This window comes from Citrus sinensis, chromosome 2 (genome assembly GCF_022201045.2).
Source record: "Citrus sinensis cultivar Valencia sweet orange chromosome 2, DVS_A1.0, whole genome shotgun sequence".
Classification (NCBI taxonomy): Eukaryota; Viridiplantae; Streptophyta; class Magnoliopsida; order Sapindales; family Rutaceae; genus Citrus; species Citrus sinensis.
This window is the reverse complement of record NC_068557.1, coordinates 15,703,013-15,726,061: the sequence shown is the minus strand read 5'-3', so window position 1 is coordinate 15,726,061 and position 23,049 is coordinate 15,703,013. Positions and strand designations below refer to the sequence as shown.

Sequence of the window (23,049 nt, the reverse complement as noted above, 5' to 3'; positions counted from 1 at the left end):
GAATAAATCTGGTATTGATTGAGCCATAATTAATGTGCAAGCTATATACCATTGGAAAGATAATTAAGTTAGCTTTCCAATGCATTTTACAGAACTGGATTTGGAGTTCTCTAGAAGGCGTTATGATCAATTTATTATAGCTTGTTCAGGCTTGGGAATTCAAACGACTCCTTTGATTATTCAACTTCATTTATTTGTTTTGTGTCAAGTTTATCAATGTGTTAGGTAAGTCTATCATTAATAATAGTGGGTTGGTGAAGGCTTTTAAAGCACCCTTTGACAAACCTATACTTGGAGGGTTGTTCCAATGTTTCCATTTGTATTTTTAGGATCTTGGGTTTCTTTTAGTCTATTTAAACTCAGGAACCTTGCTATGTATGATAATTAAGAGATTAATATTATTTGAATTAGAAAGATTATTCTTGCTTTGGTTCTTTTGAGAACTAGTGAACTTATCAAGAATTTGCATTCTTGTGGCGTTCCAAATTTAGACTTATCACTCACCTTCTCATCTATTTCTTGAGTGTGGCATCAATATCATTCTCTATACCTTTGATTCATGCTTTTCTTAAGCATTGGGTCAAGATTTTGTTTCTCATAAATCTGTTTAGAACTTTCTTGGAAAGTTGAAACTACAATTTAAGTGTGAGTTTCAAAGTTTCATTATGGGAAATTCGTATCAATAGCTATGGGGACGAAAGAGTCATGTAATCTTCGTCAGAGGAGCTATCTGTGTCGTCTTTTGCTAACTTTTTCTTTGGATGCTTGCAGGTGGGACCACATGGTGGCCATGGGCAATGTTGTGCTTTTGGACAATCTGAGGGGAATATCACCATTTGATTGGGTGGCTGAACGTTAGGTGGACAAATGCTGGCACTAGCTCTGGATAATGAAAGTTCTTCCAGTAGCGATGGATCTTGGAGCTGTTGGAGATGTTGGCTTAAGGGTAGGAAGTCAGTCCAAGGGTCTTGAGCGTCTTGGAATAAGAAATCTGTAAAATTCAATTTTTCTTCTTTGATGATGATACCTGTGGGTTTTGGTTTTGAAATGGACGAAGGAGTTAGAATCATAATGATGTCATGTTTTAGACCTAAAGACATATGGAATATGTCTTTATATGGTTCAGGTTGATGATTGAGGTGGCAAAGGAAATTTTGAATGTTTTTCTAGAAGCTATTGTCTTGTTTAAGGATCGCTGGGTGTGGTGTTGTGAACCATTCGAACACTTGGTCTTGAGTCCAAAAAGAGTTGGTGTTTGAATGCTGGAAATATGGGCTGTGGATAGTGAACACTGAGGTGAACATATTTGATTTTGATTCAGGCATTGGATTAAGATTGTAGACCGTTGATAGTTGTTGTAACTTTCTTCTCCACCAGGGAAGTGGAGAGAACCACTCAAGAAGGGTCCAGGTCAATGAGGTTGATTTGTCATGATTCATGAGATGATTCAGGGTAGGTCTAACAGGGAGAATTAACTTTGTGGTGTAAAGAACAGTTAGGCACCAGATGTACCAAACTCATCTTCAGTCACATCTCTGGAAGGGTCAATGTTTAGACCTGTGAGAAACAAGTTTTCAGGGTGGAAAGTTGAGAAAGGAAATGAATCTGCTAACATGTAGGCTTTCATGAAAAACCTAAAAACATATCTTTTTGCAAATTCTTGGATGTAAAAAACTATGGAAAAGGTTTTTCCGAGAGGGAAAGTCTTGTGGGTTAAGGCTTGGTTTGGTAGAGAGGTAGCCATGAAAGTGATGGGAAAGTGATATCCTGTGGATATGTAATGCAAAGGTGATATTGGTTTTGCAAGTCTTGAGAGTAGGTCTGGAATGAGGTTATGGGTTCCTTTTATATGCTTCACAGAGAAGTCATATTTTGAGAACCAGTTTTTGAGCCTGAGCAACATCTTTTCTGGAACTGTTTTCCCCTTGAAATTCATGATGTTGGGAAATGTTGAGCTGTCCATTCAGATAAGAAAATGATAGCCGATAAGATGGTATTCAAATTTCTTGATACTATTCTTTATAGTTAAGATTTCTTTGTACACACTGTGGTAGTGCTGTTGTGTGTCAGAGAAATGTCCGCTAGCATACGCAATAAAGCTTTCTTTGCCTTTTATTTCTTCGAGAAGAATAGCACCCCATGATTCGTTACTTGCATCTGTCTGGAGTATCTGTTTGCCATCTGTGATGAGCTTTAATGGTGGCGGATTTTTAGCAATCATTTTTAAAGTGGTGACAGCAAGTGTGTGGTTATCATTCCATTCTGGTGGCTTTTTAAAAAAAAAAAAAACTGAAAGCTTATTGGTATGGTGATCGACATGAGGAATAAAGTCTCTGATGTAATTGATGATGCCAAGGAATTGCTGTATTTGTTTCCTGGTGAGTTGTTGATCTGGAAAGGGGAGTAATTCTTGGGCAATGTGTTTTCCTGGTTGGTAGTGTCTGTCTTTGATAATCATGTCAAGGAATTCAATATTATTTGTTGCAATGATGCTTTTCTTAGCTGATAACATAATTCTGTAAATGTGGATGATATTAAAAAATTGATTTAATATTTGTTCTTCATGTGTGCCTAAAAACAACAAAATATCATCAATATAAATCAATGCATGATGCAGGATGGGTTGAAAGATTTTGAGCATGGCTTTTTGAAAAATGGAGGGAATTGGAATGGTAGTGCCTAGGGACAATGATTGTTGATGAAAAATGGATTGAAACTCATCGTTTTCTGAATCATCAGATGAGTTTTCCAGTTCAAACACTGTCTCATCAATAGGGTCTTTTTGTTCTCAGAAGTAAGATTCTACTTCTTCCTTTTCAGTAGAATACTCAGTAACAGCTTGTAAATACTTTACCAATCTGATTGCCTTTTCTTTTTTGTTTGGATGATCTTTTGCATAGTGGCCTTTTTTCCTGCAAATAAAGCATCTGCTAGATTTTTTTCTGCCCTATTCTTTGGAAGAGAAACATCTTTTTCTAAAGAATCTGTATGATTTCTTCCATTTCCGAGACTTTGTTTTAGAAAAGGAAGTTGGATGCACTCACCTTCTCATATATTTCTTGAGTGTGGCGTCAATATCATTCTCTATACCTTTGGTTCATGTTTTCTTAAGCATTGGGTCAATGTTTTGTTTGTCTTGAATATGTTTAGAACTTTCTTGGGAAGTTGAAACTACAAATTAAGTGTGGGTTTGAAAGTTTCATTGTGGGATTCGCATTATTTGGTATCAGAGCTAGTTTCTAATCAGGTTTGAATGTCTTATTTATTTTGATTATAAAAAAAAAAGAAAAAAAACGTACAAAAAAAAACAGATTGCTATTCATTTTCCTTGACATTGTTTACACACAATATCAATTGTGTTCCTTTGCTTTCTTGCTTTCTTTTCATCAATTTCCTTTGTGGTTCTTTGTGTCCTCTTAATTCCTTTTCTTTGTTTGGTGTCTTGGTTTGTCATATTTGGGGTGCCACTTGGGTTTTTCTTGATTTTGTTTATTTAGTTCAATAAAGAACTGAAAGAGAGAATTAAGTGTGGTAAATAAAAAAAAAGTTTGTGAGATCATTAGAGGGTAAAAGCCAATTTGTGTGTTAAACACGAGAGTTAAGTGACATCAAATTGAGCGAAACACGTGAGGGAGTGTTGTGAGGTCTTTTTGCTAACATTCTTTTCAGATCACAAATATGTCAAAATATCAAGAAGTTATAGACCAATCAATCATGCAACAACAATTTGAGCACATGAATATGATGTTTGGAGAGATCTGTGACAAATTGGAGAGGCAAGACACTGCCATAGCCAATCTACAAAAGGGGAAACAACCAATGGCTCCTAATGCCACAAATCTCAGCATAGCTGACATTTCTCTTGGAAAGATTTTTCAAACAGCAATGTTATGCCTTGACAAAATTTGTGGACAGAAAGAGTTCTTCAAAGATCTCATGGCAGATAAAAAACCCTTTTCTGAAGCTTGCAAAAAACCCTATCTCCAAATTGAATGCAAAGATGAGAAGAAATGTTTTTGTCCGACCAAGAAGAAAAAACACTTTCAGAAACACTTCCACAAAAAATCATCCTCCAAAAAGCCTTTCCGGTATTTCAAGAAAAAAGATGTTTCTCAGTATAGAAAAAAGAAGCATAACCGTTGTTTCATCTGTAAAAAACGCGGTCACTTTGCTTGAATCTGTCCTTATAAATCTACCAAAACTGTTCATCTCATACAACATCTCCAACATTCTTCATTGTTATCTGAAAACGAAGATGTTGAATCCAACTTCTCAGAACAGTCAGAACAAAATGATCAGACTGCTTTCATCCTTGCAGAATCTTCCGATTCTGATGATATTTCAGTCATTTCTACAGTTCAAAATGTCAACCAGGTTTCAACCATTCTCAGACCTTCTCTCAAAATGTCAATCCTTCCTTCAAAGTTTCATAAACTTGTTCTTGTCATCGGGTTATAGACACTGGTGCAGATACCAATATGATTGATCCTTTTGTCCTTCCCTCAGACTGTTGGGAAAACCATTCCAAATTATTCATAGCCATTAATTGCGGGACATTTGAAACAACTCTGATTACCAAAAAACCCATTGGTAATCAGTTCATTCCGAATTGCATTATTTAGAAAAAGATTGTAGCATCCACTCTTCCAGATAAAGACTTGCTCATAGGTTTTGATATCCTTCATTTGGTCAAAAATCTATTCATTACTAGTTCTGGAATTTGCTACAAACAGATGTTCTTGCCTTATACAGATATGCTTCATCTGTATACACTTACTGATGTCCCAACTCCATACAGTCATATTTCACAAAAACTTCTTGAGTTCTGTCCAGAAAATGTTCTTCATGAATTTATGGCCTGTTCAACGGGTACTTTACAAGATTGGTTAGAAAGCTTGGGAGAATACAGACAGCTCCAATTCATGCAATCCACCATTGGCACAACTCTCAACATCATCCATGAACAGTTCATAGGTGAACAGACAGCTTCCAAAGAAGCAGATCGAAAAGAATATCACCAGATGAAATGCTATTCTCTCAAAAGGCGTCTTTTAGAATCTCATTACAAACTAATGAGTATTCTATTTACAAGCTGAACGGCTTCAATGAACCGTCCCTCAAGCATGTCATCATCGCTTCACTTCCTTCAGAACTTCAACCACCTGCCACAAACATCCACCACACCTCTGTCGGACTGTCACACAGCTTGGAAATAGTTCCAAAGACATAGGCCTGTACTCCAGGTTCAAGTTCAAGTCCACATGGGATTCTTGTCTTCAGTCTCTTCTCCACACTGAAAATACCCCCTACACTGTCACCAATCCATACTCTCCTGGTCCTTCCACATAAAAAATGACCAACGTAGATGAAGACAAATATCTGCAAGCTAAAGCTTATCTTGACCAAAGACGGATGTACCGAGCCCAGCGTCATTATAAAAAAGAGACCGGTGATGTGTCTCCATCCAGATGTCCCTCTACTCTGTAATCACTGATAAGCACGTGATGCTTTAGCTTTTACTTTATTAAAGTTTGCTTTTGCTTTTCTAGTTTGGCGTGGTGTGCTTTAGTGCTTTCTTTCTTTCATAATTATGTTTCTCCTTTTGTAAAAGAAAAGGGTCCCACCTTTTCTCTTTCCTCATCGAAATCTCTACATAAGGATCTCTCTTCTCTTTTGTAAGACAAGAGTTAATCAGGAATAAAATTCAGTTTTCTTACATCATGTTTCTCTAAAACCTTTTCTATCTTCTAGGAGTCAAGAAAATTATTGGGAATACTAAGTATACGTTCATCTCTAATTTCAATACTGAGTATGCTCTGCACTTGCCTTAAACCTAAGGATCCTATGCATCAGAAAGGTCCTGTTTTTATCCTCCAAAATTGATTGTTGTAAAACAAAATTGTTTTCTCACAACGTTCACCCTCTTTGAGGCTGTGAGTGCCGTGTTTTCAGGTGGTATAGTGAAAAACTATTTTCACTATAATTTTCGAATTTGGTGCTTGATGGATAAGTGTATATCGGCTGGAAATCAGAACTTGCGGGCTACTGGCCCTAAGGGTAGACTTTGATCTATCATAGATTTAGTGTAACAACACCACGTACAACTACCCAAGTGGTATCAGAGCCAAATGTCCCACGCAGAGGTGGTATCATTAGAATTTCTGAATAATCTTTCTTTGATTTCCTAGAAGAAGATTTCAAAATATGGAAATGACTTCAACTTCTTCCTGAACTCCTTCTTCTTCCTCATCTCATATTTCTCTTTCCTCTACTCTATCACTCCCCAAATCTTGTCAAAAGCAAGGTACCTCTAAAATAGAAAATCTTATTGAATATTCCTATATCCTTGAATCTGCTCAAATCAATGAATCTCAGTTTCCCGTCATGAGTCCCTACAACCTCTACAAACAGAAAACTTCTTTCACCAGAAGTATCCATACCCTCATCTCTACCAAAAGACCACTTCCAAAAGAATACATCCAGTCTTCTAAATTAGATCAGTGTGCGTTACAAGCCTCTCAAAGTGAACAATATGTCACTTTAGAAATCCCTCCATATCTTGTAGCAAATTGGAAACGCGAAGGGTATGCGCATCTCCATCTTGGTGGTGTTAGATTGATTCTTACCCTCCATGGCATAAAAGGCTTGCCAGTCACAGCCATAATTTCTCTCCTAGATACTAGGTTCAAACAGTATCAACACATTGTTATAGGAGCCGTCCTGACAACACTCCATGCTGGTAGTGTTTTGTTAACCTTTTACCCAAACTTCAACCTCTCTCTTGAGGATCCAAACTTGCCTATAACCATTAAGGTCCAGATCCAGCTCCAAGGAGTAGAACAAACACCCACATCCAAGATTGCAACCCTCCATCACCAAATAGTGTATCGATTACAAAATCATGCACTAGACCTACCTACACCCCATACTATATCAGATGCCATGATGATCCTTGCTGACACCGATACAATTCCAACCATCATCCAGATTCTTAAACAGATTTAGAAACAAGAATTGCTCACACTCATGCCTCTTGAATGGCTGACCAATTATGAGCATTTCCATCAAAACTCTGAACCAGTTCAAACAACAGAAGCCACATTTGAAAGACGACACAATGGCCAAGTCAAACTATCTTTTCAAACTCCCAATCAAGTTTCAGAAACTCCAAGGCTTTCCTACACTACAATGATTACTGCAGTTCAAACTGGTGAGGAAAAGAACCTTCCAATCCATGGTTTTTCTTCTGAAGGGTATGATGTGCACCCTGACAAACTCAATGGTCACTTTCTATGGGATGTTCCTGAAGCCCATATGTGCAATCCGGATTGTCCTTGTTTGGATGATATGGATATTGATGATGAACTTGAGGAAATACGATGAAGAAAAAAGAAAAAGAAAAAAGATTCTTTTCCCAAGACATCTTGTAAACCTTTCCCTCAACAACCTCCACCAGACCCAAAACCTCCTGTGCAACCAATCAGATCATGCCTAATGTTTTCAAGGCAATCTTATGAAGAATCTTTTTCTCTGCTTGAAAGATAGGCAGATACACAAACCAGAGTCATCTCAAAACCTTATGTCCAATCTCCTGTTACTGCCTCTGGCCAACCTAAAGAGCCCAAACAGTATGAAGCTATTCTCAACTGGCAAACCAAAAAGGCCAGTGCTCAGAATCAAACCCTCCACCAACTTGGAATGAAAATTGACCAAGTAGCCAGTCAAGTCTCCCAGATTGAAAACAAGGTGGATTCGATCAACAATCGTCTTGATTAGATGTACATACATCTTCAGGATAGAATCTCTGAGCTCGACACAGATCTCAGCCGAATGATCAACAATCACCTATGGGGTCCAGAATTCAACAAAAAAGAAGCAGAGATAAGAAGACTCAAAGCTGAGCTAGCCAAAATTGATACTGAAAAAACCCAGCCATCACTTTTCACCCACACAGCGTCCACACCAATGCCCACTCCAATATTTGACACTTATGCACCTTTCTACACACCATCCAGACCTCAACCGCCTGTTTACAACCAGTTCTTTGGATTCTCACATCTCCAACCAACCCCTCAACCTAAACCATCTTCACCCAAAAAATCAAAATCCAAGGTCAAAATCACAGAGCCACAATCAAAGGCTTCTCCTTCTTCTCCAATACCTCCTGAAGGTTCGCCAAAAGCCACTCCAGAACCTCCTAAAAAGGACAAAGGTCCAATGGATCAATATCATTACCATACAGTTCAAGCCCAAGACTCCTTTTCCTCTGCATATGAATCCTTACCATTATATGACTCTAATCATTCAGACTCCTCTTCATCTTCCTCTTCCTCATCCCTAAACACAGCCCATACTTCCACTGATTCTGAATCTGAATATACTGATCTTACAAGCATACTGATGGCAACCAAAACTGAAGACCCAAGTGCCTCAACTACAACACCTATTGTAGAAGACAGTTCTTCTGATGATCAAACACAAGCTCCAACAAAACCGGTTCCACAAATGCCTGCACCGGTTACTGACCATTCTACCAAACCTTCCTCAGCATCTTGGTTTACATTTCATGACATTCCACGTCACAAATGGCCTTCTCGTCTTCGAGAATTTGCTGTATGGATTGATCTCCAAGGAACCAAACCCAATGCCCATCCAGAAAATTATTGGGAATACTAAGGATACGTTCATCTCTAATTTTAATACTGAGTATGCTCTGCACTTGCCTTAAGCCTAAGGATCCTGTGCATCAGAAAGGTCCTGTTTTTATCCTCCAAAATCGATTGTTGTAAAACAAAATTGTTTTCTCACAACGTTCACCCTCTTTGAGGTCGTGAGTGCCGTGTTTTCGGGTGGTATCGTGAAAAAATTGTTTTCACTATGATTTTCAGATTTGGTACTTGATGGATAAGTGTATATCGACTAGAAACCAGAACTTGCGGGCTACTGGTCCTAAGGGCAGACTTTGATCTGTCATAGATCTGGTGTAACAACGCCACGTACAACTACACAAGTGGCAATGTGCAGGTCAGGTTGGTAGTGGCCATTTGTGATCACCATGCCAAGAAAGTCAATAGATTCTTTCGCTATGCTGTTTTTCTTTTCAGAAAGCATGATTCCATGAACCTGCACAATATGAAAGAAATCCAAAAGGAGTTGTTGATGACTATTATGATCAGAGGAGAATAACAAAATATATCGGCTGGAAACCAGAACTTGCGAGCTACTGGCCATCCAGAAAATGTTCTTCGTGAATTTATGGCCCGTTTAACGGGTTCTTTACGAGATTGGTTAGAAAGCTTGGGAGAATACAGACAGCTCCAATTCCAAAATCATAGTGAAAATAGTTTTTCACGATACCACCCGAAAACACGACACTCACGGCCTCAAAGAGGGTGAACGTTGTGAGAAAACAATTTTGTTTTACAAAAATCGATTTTGGAGGATAAAAACAGGACCTTTCTGATGCACAGGATCCTTAGGCTTAAGGCAAGTGCAGAGCATACTCAGTATTGAAATTAGAGATGAACGTATCCTTAGTATTCCCAATAATTTTCTTGACTCTTAGAAGATAAAAAAGGTTTTAGGGAAACATGATGTAAGAAAACTAAATTTTATTCCTGATTAACTCCTACCTTATAAAAGGGAAAAGAGATCCTTATATAGAGATCTCGAGGAGGAAAGGGAAAAGGTGGGACCCTTTTCTTTTACAAAAGGAGAAACATAATTATGAAAGCAAGAAAGCACTAAAGCACACCACGCCAAACTAGAAAAGAAAAAGCAAACTTTAGACCACTCCGTTTAACTTGAGACTTTTCAAACCAGTTTTCTTTGCTAGGTTATACAACCCTAAAACAGCTTTCCTTAGCTTAAAACGGGTACCAAACCAGATAAGAAAACAGCTAAAGACCGTCTCAAGTGTTCTGATACACAGGATCCTTCATACAAAGGCAAGTGTAGAGCATACTAACTTGGTTTTGAACAAACTCGTTTTTAAAATTTTCCTTATTCTTTTTCTTATCTATTTCAGAGCTCCATAGAACTTAAGAAAGAGGAGTTTAGAGAGACATGGATAATAGAACACTCAATATATTACTGTAAGGCTCACCTCTTACTTAGTGAAAAACTAAGAGGAGGCTCCCTTATATAGGGATTACAACGGGAGAAAGCCAAATTTCGAAAAGTGAGACAGGACCCTCATCTTTTCATAAAGCAAACAACTTTAATAAAGTAAAGTAGGGATAGGGACCCCTAACTTTATCTTTTACATAAAAAGACAAGACATAAAAGCTACTTTAATAAAGTAAAGTAGGGATAGGGACCCCTAACTTTATCTTTTACATAAAAAGACAAGACATAAAAGCTACTTTAATAAAGTAAAGTAGGGACAGGACCCCCTAACTTTATCTTTTACATAAAAGACAAGACATGCGGCGGAGATTACGGAGAGGATAGATTCATCCCGTAATCATCTGAGCTGGAGCTGGATTCAAATCTGCGGTAGTTGACGCAGCTTTTGTGGCAATTGGCTCCATGAGGTTCACAGAATAAGGTGCACTGTTCTAGATAAGTAGGGCCATCATACTGAGGACATCCTTTAGCATGGACAATCCCGGGAATGCAGAGAGATCTGCATTGTGATGGTGGATGAGTGATGATGGGCTCAGATTGTGAAATGACTCGTGATGACTAGCCTTGTTCTGGTGGAGTCTGAAACTCTTGGAGGAGTTGACTGAGCGGTAAAAAGTCATCTTCAGGATCCTGAGAATCCTGGTAGTAAATCTGTGGAGGAGTATCTGGACGTTCTTCTTTGATAATAATACCTTTGCTAGAACCAGAAGGATTAGGTACCATGAACATGTCATGACGAGGTCCAATGGAACTGGAGATGATGTCTTGTGGTGGTGGAGGAACATGATTTAAGGACAGGAGATGATTCATGAGAGCCTTTTTGAACATGGGGTCTTGATCCAGTGTGCTGGGATGAGGGGTTGTGTGGTAGTGGCTGATTTGTGGTTGAGCAAAGAAGGCGGCTGTCTCTGGGTGACGGAAATATGGTCGGTGAACTATGAACACGGATGTGAATTTTTCAGCTTCATGAGAAGGGATGGTGGAAAGATGATGGTTGTGACTAAGCTGCTGGAGTTGGGATCTCCATTGAGGAATAGGAGAGAACCATTCTAACAGAGTCCATAACAGAGAAGTAGCCTTGGAAGGATTATTGAGGGTGTTGACTGTGTAGGCTAAGGGGATGATTAACTGAGTTGCATGGAGTGCAGTTAAGCACCAGAAATACCAGAGTTCATCGTCACTGATATCCCGGACAGAGGGGATGAAGAATCCGGTGAGGAAGAGATTCTCGGGATGAAAAGTGAGGAACTGATTGTGAGGGTTTTCTTCAAGGAAGAAAGCTTTCATGTAGTAGCGGAAAAGAAATTGTTTAGCAAACTCCTGAAGGCGGTAGAGGGAAGGAAAAGTTTGTACAGGCCGTGGGAAGGTCTTTTGGGTAAGAGCCTTAGAAGGCAGAGAGGTAGCAGTAGATCTAGTAGCCATGAAGATCGGGAAGACTGGGGAAGTGTAGAAGATTGGAGAGGCAGGTGTCTGAATGCGAGATAGGAAATCTGGAATGAGGTTCTTTTGTCCTTTTATATGTGCAACATCAAATTCATATCGGGAAAACCATTCCTGCAACCGAAGTAACTGGCTGTTGGGAATCGTTTTACCTTTAAACTGGAGGACTTTAGGGAAAGAGGAATTATCCAATCTGATCAGGAATCTATGGCCAAGGAGGTGGTATTCGAACTTTTTGATGCCATTTTTTACGGCAAGAATCTCCTTGTAGATCGTGTGATAGTGCTGCTGGGCTGGACTAAAATGTCCACTAGCATGTCCGATTAGATATTCCTTTTTGTCGATCTGTTCAAGCAACAGGGCTCCCCATGATGTGTCTGAAGCATCAGTCTGTAGGATACGTTTGCCATCTGTCATGATCTTGAGTTGTGGTGGATTCTGGGCTATCTGCTTTAGCCGCTGGATAGCTGTAGTGTGACGGGAATCCCAAGAGATAGGATTCTTTTTTAGTAAAGCAGAAAGTATACTTGTCTGCTGGTCCACATGAGGCAGGAAATCGCGGATGTAGTTGATGATGCCAAGGAACTGTTGGACTTGTTTCTTTGTGAAATCCTTATCTGGAAAGTGGAGTAATTCTTGTGCAATGTGGGGTCCAGGCTGATAGAATCCATTCTTTATCTGCATACCGAGATATTCTACGGTATCTGTGGCAATTGTACTCTTTTTGTCGGAAAGCATAATACCGTAGTGAGCTATGATATCATGGAATTGTTGGAGTAAAACTTGATGCTCTTCTGGAGTACCTGAAAACAGAAGTAAATCGTCAATATAAACAAGGGTATGGTGAAGGAGGGGCTGGAAGATTTGGGTCATGGCTTTTTGGAAAATGGATGGTGCAGTTTTGAGACCAAAGGGAAGAACGGTCCATTGGTAATGGGCATTGGGAATACAGAATGCAGTTTTATAACGTTCAGCAGGGTCAATACCCAGCTGCCAAAACCCAGACTTTAAGTCAAACTTAGAAAATATTCTGGCATTTTGGAGGTAGGTAAAGATGGAATTTTTTCGAGGTAAAGGAAATTTATCATCCTGTAAAAACTGGTTTAAAGGCTGATAATCAATAACAAGACGTTTTTTACCCCGTAATGTTTCGGCACGTTTATTAACATAAAAGGCTTGGCAGGCCCACGGAGAAGTTGTGGGCTCAATGAGGCCTTGGGCGAGTAATTCTGCACATTCTGTTTGGGCTAACTGAAGCTCAGAAGGAGGCATACCCGGATGGGTTGCTTTGGTAGGATTAAGGTCTTCATTAAGCTTAAAAGGGAGCTTAACGAAATGGGCTGGATTTTTCCACAGAGGATGTGGATGGGCAAAGGCCAAATGATTTGGAGGACAAAACCTTAGTAACTGGGCCGAAATAGACTGATAATCAGGAGGGGACTGGGCCAAATGATAGAGTTTGAGCTGGTCTGTGTATGGTTGGAACATGGACTGGAATCTGAGACCAGTAGGAAGGACTTGAATCTTTTGGGCTTGGAATAGGATATCAAACCCAAGAAGAAGATCTTTGTCAGGTAGGCTAGACCCGATTACATGGGTCCAAACTGTGAGCTTTGGGAATAGCTGAATTCCAATTCTAGACTTGGTGCGGAGCTTTGTAGAAAACAATTTTCCACTAGCAGCACGGAAATGATTTTCATTTGAAATCCAGGTTTCAGGCGGCAAAATAGCAGGGTTTAAAATACTGCGCTGAGCGCCAGTGTCTATGAAGGCAATAGCAGGAATGGGCCGACTGTATTTGGATAACAGGATTTGGATTTTGACGGAAGGAATTGGTTGAACTGACAATGGAGTAGAGGATGAAGGTACTGACTGGATGTGGAAGACAGGGGAATAGTCTTCTGGTTCAGTAGATGAAGTTGAATCTGAATCTGAATCAGAAGTGCCAAGGGCAAAAACTGTATCCGGATCAGGACTTTCTTGTTCAGAGTATAAAAACTCAATTTGGTCAGTATCAGGAGAGAACTGATGTAAGGATTGAAGCTGTTGAACTAAGCGTTGAGACCGCTTAGGGTTCTTAGGGCATTCTTTAGCAAAATGTCCGAGCTTTTTGCAAATGAAGCATCTGCTCTTTGTTCTTCGTCGGTCAAGGATCTCAGAAGGTTGTCGTCTTCTGAAGTACCGAATCTTTTTGGGACGCCTAGGGAATGGGCGTGACTGTGGAGTTCTGGAAGATTTTCTGTGAAACCTGACTTTGTGGTGTGTCTTCGTGGAGGGACAAGTACAATGCTTAGAGTCTTTGCACTTGATTTCCAAGTAGGGTTTCTTGCAGGCGGTTTGGAATCCTTCTTTGTCTTTCATGAGGTTTCGGAAGAATTTCTTCTGATCACAGAGGTAATCAAGAGACACTAAAGCCAGCTGGAAGAGACGGCCAAGAGAAAGATTATTGATGTCGAGCTGGGCATTAGCAATCTGGCGACGGATTTCAGGTTGTAATTCTTCAGGCAAAGAAGACAAGAAGACATGCTTGAGGGTGTGGTCATTGATACCACCAATTTTATGGAACAGGGCAGACATGCGTTTGAAATGATAATGCAGGTCAGATCTCTGCATCGAGCAACATCTCATTTGGAGATATTCTTTACGAGCAGTGGCAAAGATAGCTGCAGGTTCTCCAAGAAACTGGGAATGAATGTCCATGAGAGCAGCATAGACAGTAGGGTGCTGGAGATATAGTAATTGTCTGTATTGTCCGAGACTGTCAAACCAATCACGGAGAGAGCCAGTAAATCGGGAGACAAATTCTTTAAGAACTGTAGAGATTTCTGCATCAGGTTTAACCATCTGTAGATCTAACCAGGCAGAGAGTTCCTGGAGACGTTCACGCCACCGAGCCGGTGGAAGATCATCAAAGGTAAACCATGGTCCAGCGCCAGGGGCAACTTTAGTTCGAATTCGTGGAGGAGGATTAGAGTTGTCTCCTTCATTTTCTCCTTCAACATCGGAAGGAATGTCAACATAGGGTTGGCCAGGTTCCCGAGGAGGGGGATCAGTAGTGGTAGACTCAGCATGATCCGCCATAAGAAGACGAGAAATATCAGTCAAGTGCTGTTGGGATTCATCGGAACTGAAACTATGGGGCTCAAAAGTCTCAGTGATAGAATCAAAGGTGTCGACTGAATCAGAGGGACTGGATTCTTCTGAGGATCGGTGAAGCTGGTCAAGGTCTGGTGCAGTGATAAGGTAAGTCTCAGTAGGCTTCTTTTGTTCGGCTTTAGAAGGAGATTTCAGAAATGGAGGTAAGGCTGAGGTAGATGGAAGGTCAGGGAATACTGGTTCATGTATCTGAAGGGGTTTTTGGATAGCGTTTGAATACATAGGACGAACTGGAGGAGGGATAGACACTGTAGGAGGTGGAACAGGGCGTCGAGGAGGTCGAGGTTTAGGTTTTGCAGGTTGAGGGTTCAAGTGGTAGGTCATGGGAAAGACTTTCTCAGGAGTATAATCCCTTGGAGTAGTAGGGAAAAAGGACCTGAGAGGGTGATATGGTTCTGTGGGAAAATAGGATAGGGGAGCAGTATGAACTGCTTGACGCCGTTGGTTGTCAGCATCAATTCTGGCAATTTCAGCTTGAAGCTGTCTGATTTCTTGCTCTTTTCGAGTGAACTCATGAGAATTATCACCGCGGGCAATCATGGCTCGAAGGTCACGGTCAAGCTGTGCAACCTTAGTATGAAGACTATTATACAAATTGGTCAACTGGTCTGAGAGGGAAGTAACCCTTGTTTCAACAGCAGAGGATCTGTGAGCGATCTGATCAACTTTAGAGTGTAAGGAAGTAAGAGAAGGCTTGGGTTCTTCAAGATGTCCACTGGAGGAAATAGGAGAGGTGACAAATGGTTTGCTCCAAACCTGGTGCTTTTGGTCTGAGCGTTTCTCAAGAGGCGGGTACTCAGAACTATAATCTGAGGCAGAGGCAGATGAGAACATCATGCAGGACACCATAGGAGGTGTAGGCAGAAGACCAGCCGAGGACCGGACTGGTTTGCATGATCTGGGCTGATGTTTCTGGATCCACTGAAGTCCTTTGTCGTAAAGTGGCAAAGGAGGTGGATAATCGGGTTCATCATCATCATCTTCGGGCAAATATAATTTGCAGGCAGGATAGATAATTTTCTTCCTTTTCGATCTGGAAGAATAATCATCCTCATCATCATTACATGGACAGCCGGGATCACATCGGCCAGAGCTGGGAACATCCCATAAGAAATGGCCATCAATTTTGTCTGGGTAAACAGGAGTACCTTGGGAGGTGAAGGACATAATGGGTAATGGTTTGCCAGAAGGAAGGACTTTTGGAATGATGTCAACAGGTTGGACCATGGAGCAGGTAAAGGATAATCGGGGAGGTTCTGCAGGGGCAGAAGGAGGAGGTTTGAACTGAAGGCGAACAGAACCATCAGACCGTTTCTCATACATAGGTTCAGAGGTTTGAACAGGAGTGGTGTTTTGATGGAAATGCTCATAGTTGGTTATCCACTCGAGAGGCATGATCTTGAGAAGATCAGCACGAGGGATCTGTCGTGGGATCTGGATAATGGTGGGGATGTCTGGAGATTCAGCAAGGATCATGAGTGTATCTGAACTGAGATCGGGAGGTGTGGGAAGGATAAGGGAGTGGTTCTGAAGTCTGTAAACCAACTGATGGTGGACGGTAGCAATCTTTGCACTGGAGACTTGTTCAGCTCCTTGAATCTGAACTTGGATTTTTAAGAAAGTGGAAAGGTTGGGGTCATTAAGGGAAAGATTGAAGTTGGGATAGACAGTGAGAACAACACTGCCAGCATGCAGGGTAGTGAGGACAGTACCAATGGTAGCCTGCTCATATTGTTTGAAGCGGGTGTCAAGGAGTGCAATACGGGCTGTGACAGGAAGACCTTTTCGCCCATGGAGGGTGAGAATAAGGCGGACACCACCGAGATGAAAGTGAGTATATCGTTGCTGTTTCCAGTGGGAAATGAGCTCAGGGGAAATTTCTAAAGTGACATACTGCTCAGCAGAAGTAGATTGGAGGGAACATTGATCAAGAGACGAAGACTGGATGTACTCTTTAGGAGTAGAACGGGAAGTACTAATAAGAGAACGGATAGAACGAGTGAAACGAGAAGGACGTTGATACAACTGGTAAGGATTAACAAGAGGAAGAGAAGACTCATTTACGTGGACAGAATCTGGGATATAGGAATACTCAACAAGACTCTCTAGTTTAGATGTAGTATGTTTAGTAACAGTTTTTGGAAGGGACATGGAAGAAGATAATTGAACTGGAGTTTGTGAAGAAGATGCCATGATTATAAAGCTCTTAAGTTCTCTGGAGATGAAGCAAACTTAAATCAGAATAAGGAATTTTTCAAAAGGAATTATACCAAAATCATTTTGCGTGTTGAAGAGGCTCTGATTATTAAAGCAAACTTTAATAAAGTAAAAGTTAAAGCATCACGTGCTTATCAGTGATTACGGAGTGGAGGGACATCTGGATGGAGACACATCATCCGTCTCTTTTTCATAATGACGCTGGGCTCGGTACATCCATCTTTGGTCAAGATAAGCTTCAGCTTGCAGATATTTGTCTTCATCTGCGGATTTGAATTAGTTCGTGGTAAAAAGCTGTTAGTCATTGATTACTAGCCACTCAATTCTTTCCTTAAAGATAATAAGTTCCCCCTTCCAAAAATCCAGACCCCGTTTGTCCATCTTCAAGGGGCACGTATCTTCTCTAAATTTGATTTAAAAGCTGGTTTTTGGCAAATTGGTATTTCACCAGTTGATCATCCAAAAACTGCTTTTTGCATTCCTGATGCTCACTATCAATGGACTGTTCTGCCCTTTGGTCTTAAAGTTGCTCCGTCCTTATTTTGAAAGGCCATGACAAAAATTTTTAGTCCCATCCTCCATCATGCTTTGGTCTACATCGATGATATTTTGTTATTCTCCTCTGATCATAATAGCCATCAACAACTCCTTTTGGATTTCTTTCATATTTTGCAGGTTCATGGAATCATGCTTTCTGAAAAGAAAAGTAGCATAGCGAAAGAATCTATTGACTTTCTTGGCATGGTGATCACAAATGGCCACTACCAACCTGGCCCACACATTGCAACCGAATTATTAAAGTTCCCAGACACAAATCTCACCAAGAAGCCAATTCAACAATTCTTCGGGATTGTTAATTATGTTTGAGATTTCATTCCTAAAGTTGCAAGATTGCAACCCTCCATCACCAAATAGTGTATCGATTACAAAATCATGCACTACCTACACCCCATACTACATCAGATGCTCTGATGATCCTTGCTGACACCGATACAATTCCACTCCAAGGCTTTCCTACACTGCAATGATTACTGTATCAATACTGAGTATGCTCTGCACTTGCCTTAAGTCTAAGGATCCCATTTCTGTGCCTATGCAAGCGAACAATTCAAAGACTCTGAAAAGCACTACCATGTGATCTACAAAGAGATTTTCTAGGAGTCAAGAAAATTATTGGGAATACTAAGGATACGTTCATCTCTAATTTCAATACTGAGCATGCTCTGCACTTGCCTTAAGCCTAAGGATCCTGTGCATCATAAAGGTCCTGTTTTTATCCTCCAAAATCGATTTTTGTCAAACAAAATTGTTTTCTCATAACGTTCGAACATAATTAACAATCCTTAGGAATTGTTGAATTTGCTTCTTGGTGAGATTTGTGTTTGGGAAGAAGATGGCGATGACATAGATGATTTTGATGACCAGGACACCATTGACATGCATGGAAGAGATAATAGAAGGGCAAGACATATAGATTGTGATTTGGGGAGTATCAAACTGAAAAAATGACTCGGAAGCTTATTTGGAGTGGGAAAAAAAGGTGGAGCTAGTATTTGATTGCCAAAACTACTTTGACGAGAAAAAAGTAAAATTAGCTGCTGTTGAATTTATTGATTATGCTATTATTTGGTGGGATCAACTTGTTTTGAGTAGGAGACGAAATCGTGAAAGGCCTATAAACACTTGGGAGGAGATGAAGGCCATCATGAGGAGGAGATTTGTTCCTAGTCATTATTATAGGGAGCTCCACCAAAGGCTTTAAAGTCTTACACAAGGTTCTAGAAGTGTGGAAGATTACCACAAGGAGATGGAAATAATCATGATTCGAGCCAACATTGAAGAAGAACGAGAGGCTACTATGGCAAGATTTTTACATGGTTTAAATCAAGATATTGCTAATGTGGTTGACTTGCAGCACTATGTTGAGTTGGAAGACATGGTTCACATGGCCATGAAAGTGGAACGACAATTGCAAAAGAAAGGTTCCACTAGAACCAATTTGGGTTCATCTTCCTCATGGAAGTCAAAATGGAGCAAAGATGAAAAGGTTATTTCAAAGCCGAAGATTGAGCCAATCAAGGATCATAAAGAGGGAGGCAACCAAAGCAAAGGTAAATCTGATTCCCAACACTCTAGAAATAGAGATATTAAGTGTTTTAAATGTTTGGGGACAGGTCATATGGCATCTCAATGCCCAAATAAGAGAGTAATGATCTTGAGGGATTATGGTGATGTTGAAATTGAGAGTGAATCAGATGATGATCCTATGCCACTTTTGGAGGATGTTAATGATGGTGTAGAATATCCTATTGATGGTAAATTGATGGTTGCTAGGCGTGCTCTCAACATGCAAGTAAAAGAGGATGCGGAGGTACAACGTGATAACATCTTTCATACTAGATGCCACATCAAAGCTAAGGTATGTAGTATGATAATTGATGGTGGAAGTTCTACTAATGTAACTAGCACTAGCTTAGTTGAAAAATTAAATTTGAAAACTTTGAAACATCCGAGGCCATATAAGCTACAATGGCTGAATGATTGTGGGGGAAGTTAAAGTAAATAAACAAGTGCTAGTTTCATTCTCTATTGGGAGATACAAGGATGAGGTTCTATGTGATGTAGTACCCATGCATGCTGGACATATTCTTTTGGGTCGACTTTGGCTTTATGATAGGCGTGTGACTCATGATGGTTACTTAAATAGATATTCTTTTGTAATGAATAAAAGGCAAATCACTCTTGTACCATTAACACATAGGAAAGTGTATGAGGATCAAATGTCAATACAAAAAGAGAGGGATACAAAAAAAGAAAATGAGAGTACAAAAGAAAGAGAGATTGAGAGAAAAGCAAGTGAAAAGATAGAAAAAAAATTGTTGAGAGAAAAGAGAGGCAGCAAGTGAACTTGTTTATAAAAGAGAGCGAGGTTAAGAGGGCTTTCTTTTCAAAATAGCCTATCGTGGTACTTTTGTGCAAAGAGGCTTGTTTACACACTAATGAACTTAACTTTTCTTTGCCTAGTGCTATTGTGACTCTTTTGCAGGACTTTGATGATGTGTTTCCAAATGAAGTCCCTAACCGTTTGCCACCTATTAGGGGAATTGAGCATCAAATAGACTTCGTCCCTGGAGCTACCATTCCTAATAGACCTGCATATAGAAGTAATCCTGAGGAGATAAAGGAGCTTTAAAGGCAAGTTGAAGAACTCTTGGCAAAAGGATATGTGAGGGAGGGCATGAGTCCATGTGTAGTACCAGTTTTACTAGTGCCCAAAAAGGATAGAACATGGAGGATGTGCATTGACTGTCGTGCAATTAATAAAATCACTGTAAAGTATCGACATCCAAAAACATGTGTAATGGCTGATAGTCAATGACTAGGCGTTTCTTTCCTCGGATAATTTCAGAATGCTTTTCAACATAAAAGGCTTGGCAAGCCCATTGAGAATTTGTGGGCTCGATTAGACCTTGGGCTAACAGTTGTGAACATTCTTTTTGGGCTAGGAGTAAGTCAGAGGAACTCATTCCTGGATGAGTAGCTTTGGTTGGGTTAATGTCTTCATTGAGTTTGAAAGGTAACTTAATGAAGAAAGACGGGTTTTTCCATAATGGAGTTGGATGGGTGAACTCAGAATGGGATTCTGGACAGAATTTCAAAAGTTTAGTCAAAATATCCTGGTAGGACTGGGAGGATTTAGACAGATTGTAGAGTTTCAGAATGTTTGTGAATGGTTTGAGCATGGACTTGACTCGAATTCCAGTGGGAATGATTTGAAGGTGTTTGATCTGGTGAAGAATGTCAAAACCTAACAAGAAATCCTTATTAGGAAGGATTGAACCGATAATCTTAATCCAAATGACACAATTGGGGAAGATTTGAATACCAATAGGGTTTTTGGTAATCAAAGAGGTGGTGAATAGTTTTCCATTGACGGCTTTGAAATGTTCTTCAGACTCTGTCCAGTATTGTGATGGAAGGATATGTGGGTTGAGCATGCTACGTTGGGCGCCAGTGTCGATGAGACCAATGGCTGGGACGGGCCTTTGGAATTTTGAGGGCAAGATCTGGAGTTTGATGAAAGGTATAGGAATAGTAGTGTTGAGGGACAATAGCTGTTGGTGGAAAATCACTTGGGATTGATCACTGTCTGAATCATCAGAGGAATTTTGCAGTGCGAACACAGTTTCATCGTTGGGTTTATCTCGTTTAGAGAAATAGAATTCTAGTTCATCTTTTTCGGGAGAGTAGTCTGTAGTGGCCTGAAGATGCTCAACTAGTCGAATAGATTTTTCCCGTTTGTTGGGACAATCTTTGGCGTAATGCCCTTTTCTCTTGTAGATGAAACATCTGCTTGATTTTCTCCGTTTAAAGTCTCTGGAAGAAGATGACTTCTTTATGAAGAATCTGTAAGGCTTTCTGGATCTGTGAGGTCTGGATGAAAATTCTGGATTTTTGAATTTCCTAAAATGCCTTTTCTTCTTAGAACTGCAATCACAATCCTTTTTCTTCTGACATTTGATCTGCAAATAAGATTTTTTCCAAGCACTCCGGAATGGTTCTTTATCTTTCAATAGTTCTTTGAAAAACTGTTTCTGCTCACAAAGTTTGTCAAGACAAGTTTTGGCAAGCTAGAAGATTTTGCCAAGGGAGATGTTGTCAAGAGCAAGATTGGATGCGGTGAGTTGTCTCTATATGTCTGGTTGGAGTTCGTCTGAAAGGGAAGCTAGAAAGACATGCTTTAATGTCGACTCATTGAATCCATTAAGCTTATAGAACAGCAGGGACATTCGTTTATAATGGAAGTCAAGATCCTTAGCATTGAGTGAACAGCATTTCATGTTGAGAGAGTCTCGGCGTGCAGCTTCAAAAACTGCAGAAGGATCTCCAAGGAATTGATCATGGATAACCGCAAGGGCACTTTAGACTTCTGGTAATTGAACAAACTGTAATTGTCTGTAGTTGCCTAAAGAATCAAACCAATCTCTTAGAGCACCTGTAAAACGAGTAGCATATTCTCTAAGGATGGATTCAGTTGTGGCTCCTGGCTTTAGCATTTGGAGGTCAATCTAGGCAAACATTTCATTAAGTCGGTCTCGCCATTTATGAGATTGAAGGTCATCAAATGTGAACCATGGACCATTTGACGATTTCTGACTGGGTGGATTAGGCTGGGCCTGGGCTGGAGGGGATTGGTTTGTGGCAGAAGATTCAGGCATGTCTTTTTCAACTTCTGAGGGAATATCAACATAGGGTTCTGTATGAGAGGTTTGGCCTTGGGCAGGTTGATCAGGTTGAGCCATCAAGATTCTGGTGATATCAGCATAGGGCTTTTCAGAGTCACTGGTGGATCCTGAAGATTCTGTGTCAGTTTTGGTATGGCTATCAGAAACAGCTAGATTTGAATCAGAAGTTTGGTCATCTAGGGAAGATGAGTGGTCGACTTGGGCACTAAACTGGTACATAGGTTCTTTATCCTTGGATTGGATAGGAGGTTGGGATAAGATGGTGATGGAGGTGCGGGCAGTGATGCCGGCGTATAACCAGGAGATTGTTGGCCAGGGATGATGGAAATGGATGACTGATGAATTGTGACGGGTCGCGGTTGTGGTTTAGGCTTTGGTTTAGGTTTAGGTGGTGGTGGCAATGGAATATCCCAAAAAAGAGTATGAGTCATACCAAATAACTTGGAAGGATCATACTGTCGGATAAGGGAAAGGATAGAGGCAAATGTATGATAAGTTGGATCGATGGAAGAGATAGGAGGTGATGTGGTAAAAAGGGTAGGTCTTTGTTTGTCAGATTCAATCTGAGCAAGCTCAGCTTTTAAGCGTCTGATTTCCCTTTCTTTTTTATCAAATTCTAGGCCAGAATAGCGCTGGGCCAGCATGGTTCGCAACTCGGAATCAAGTTGAGTAATTTTGGACAAGAGATTTTGGTGGATCTGCTGCATTTGTGCAGTGATGGAATCAAATTTCGTCTCAAGTTGTTCAGTTCGTAAACTAATTTTCTCAATTTTTGAATTGATATTTAACAAAGTATCATTCTGTACTCTGGCATTTTGAGTTTGCCAATCGAGGACTGATTCAAAAGGATTAGGTGGTTCAA

General features: G+C 40.3%; 1 protein-coding gene across 1 annotated transcript; it reads left to right on the top strand.

Annotated features, from left to right (window-relative positions):
- The first annotated feature begins 7,776 nt into the window (after window positions 1-7,776).
- LOC107175872 (uncharacterized) lies at window positions 7,777-8,676 on the top strand. Its single transcript, XM_015527660.1, has one exon. The coding sequence runs from the start codon at window positions 7,777-7,779 to the stop codon at window positions 8,674-8,676; it is 900 nt and encodes a 299-aa protein (XP_015383146.1).
- The last annotated feature ends 14,373 nt before the right edge of the window (window positions 8,677-23,049 follow it).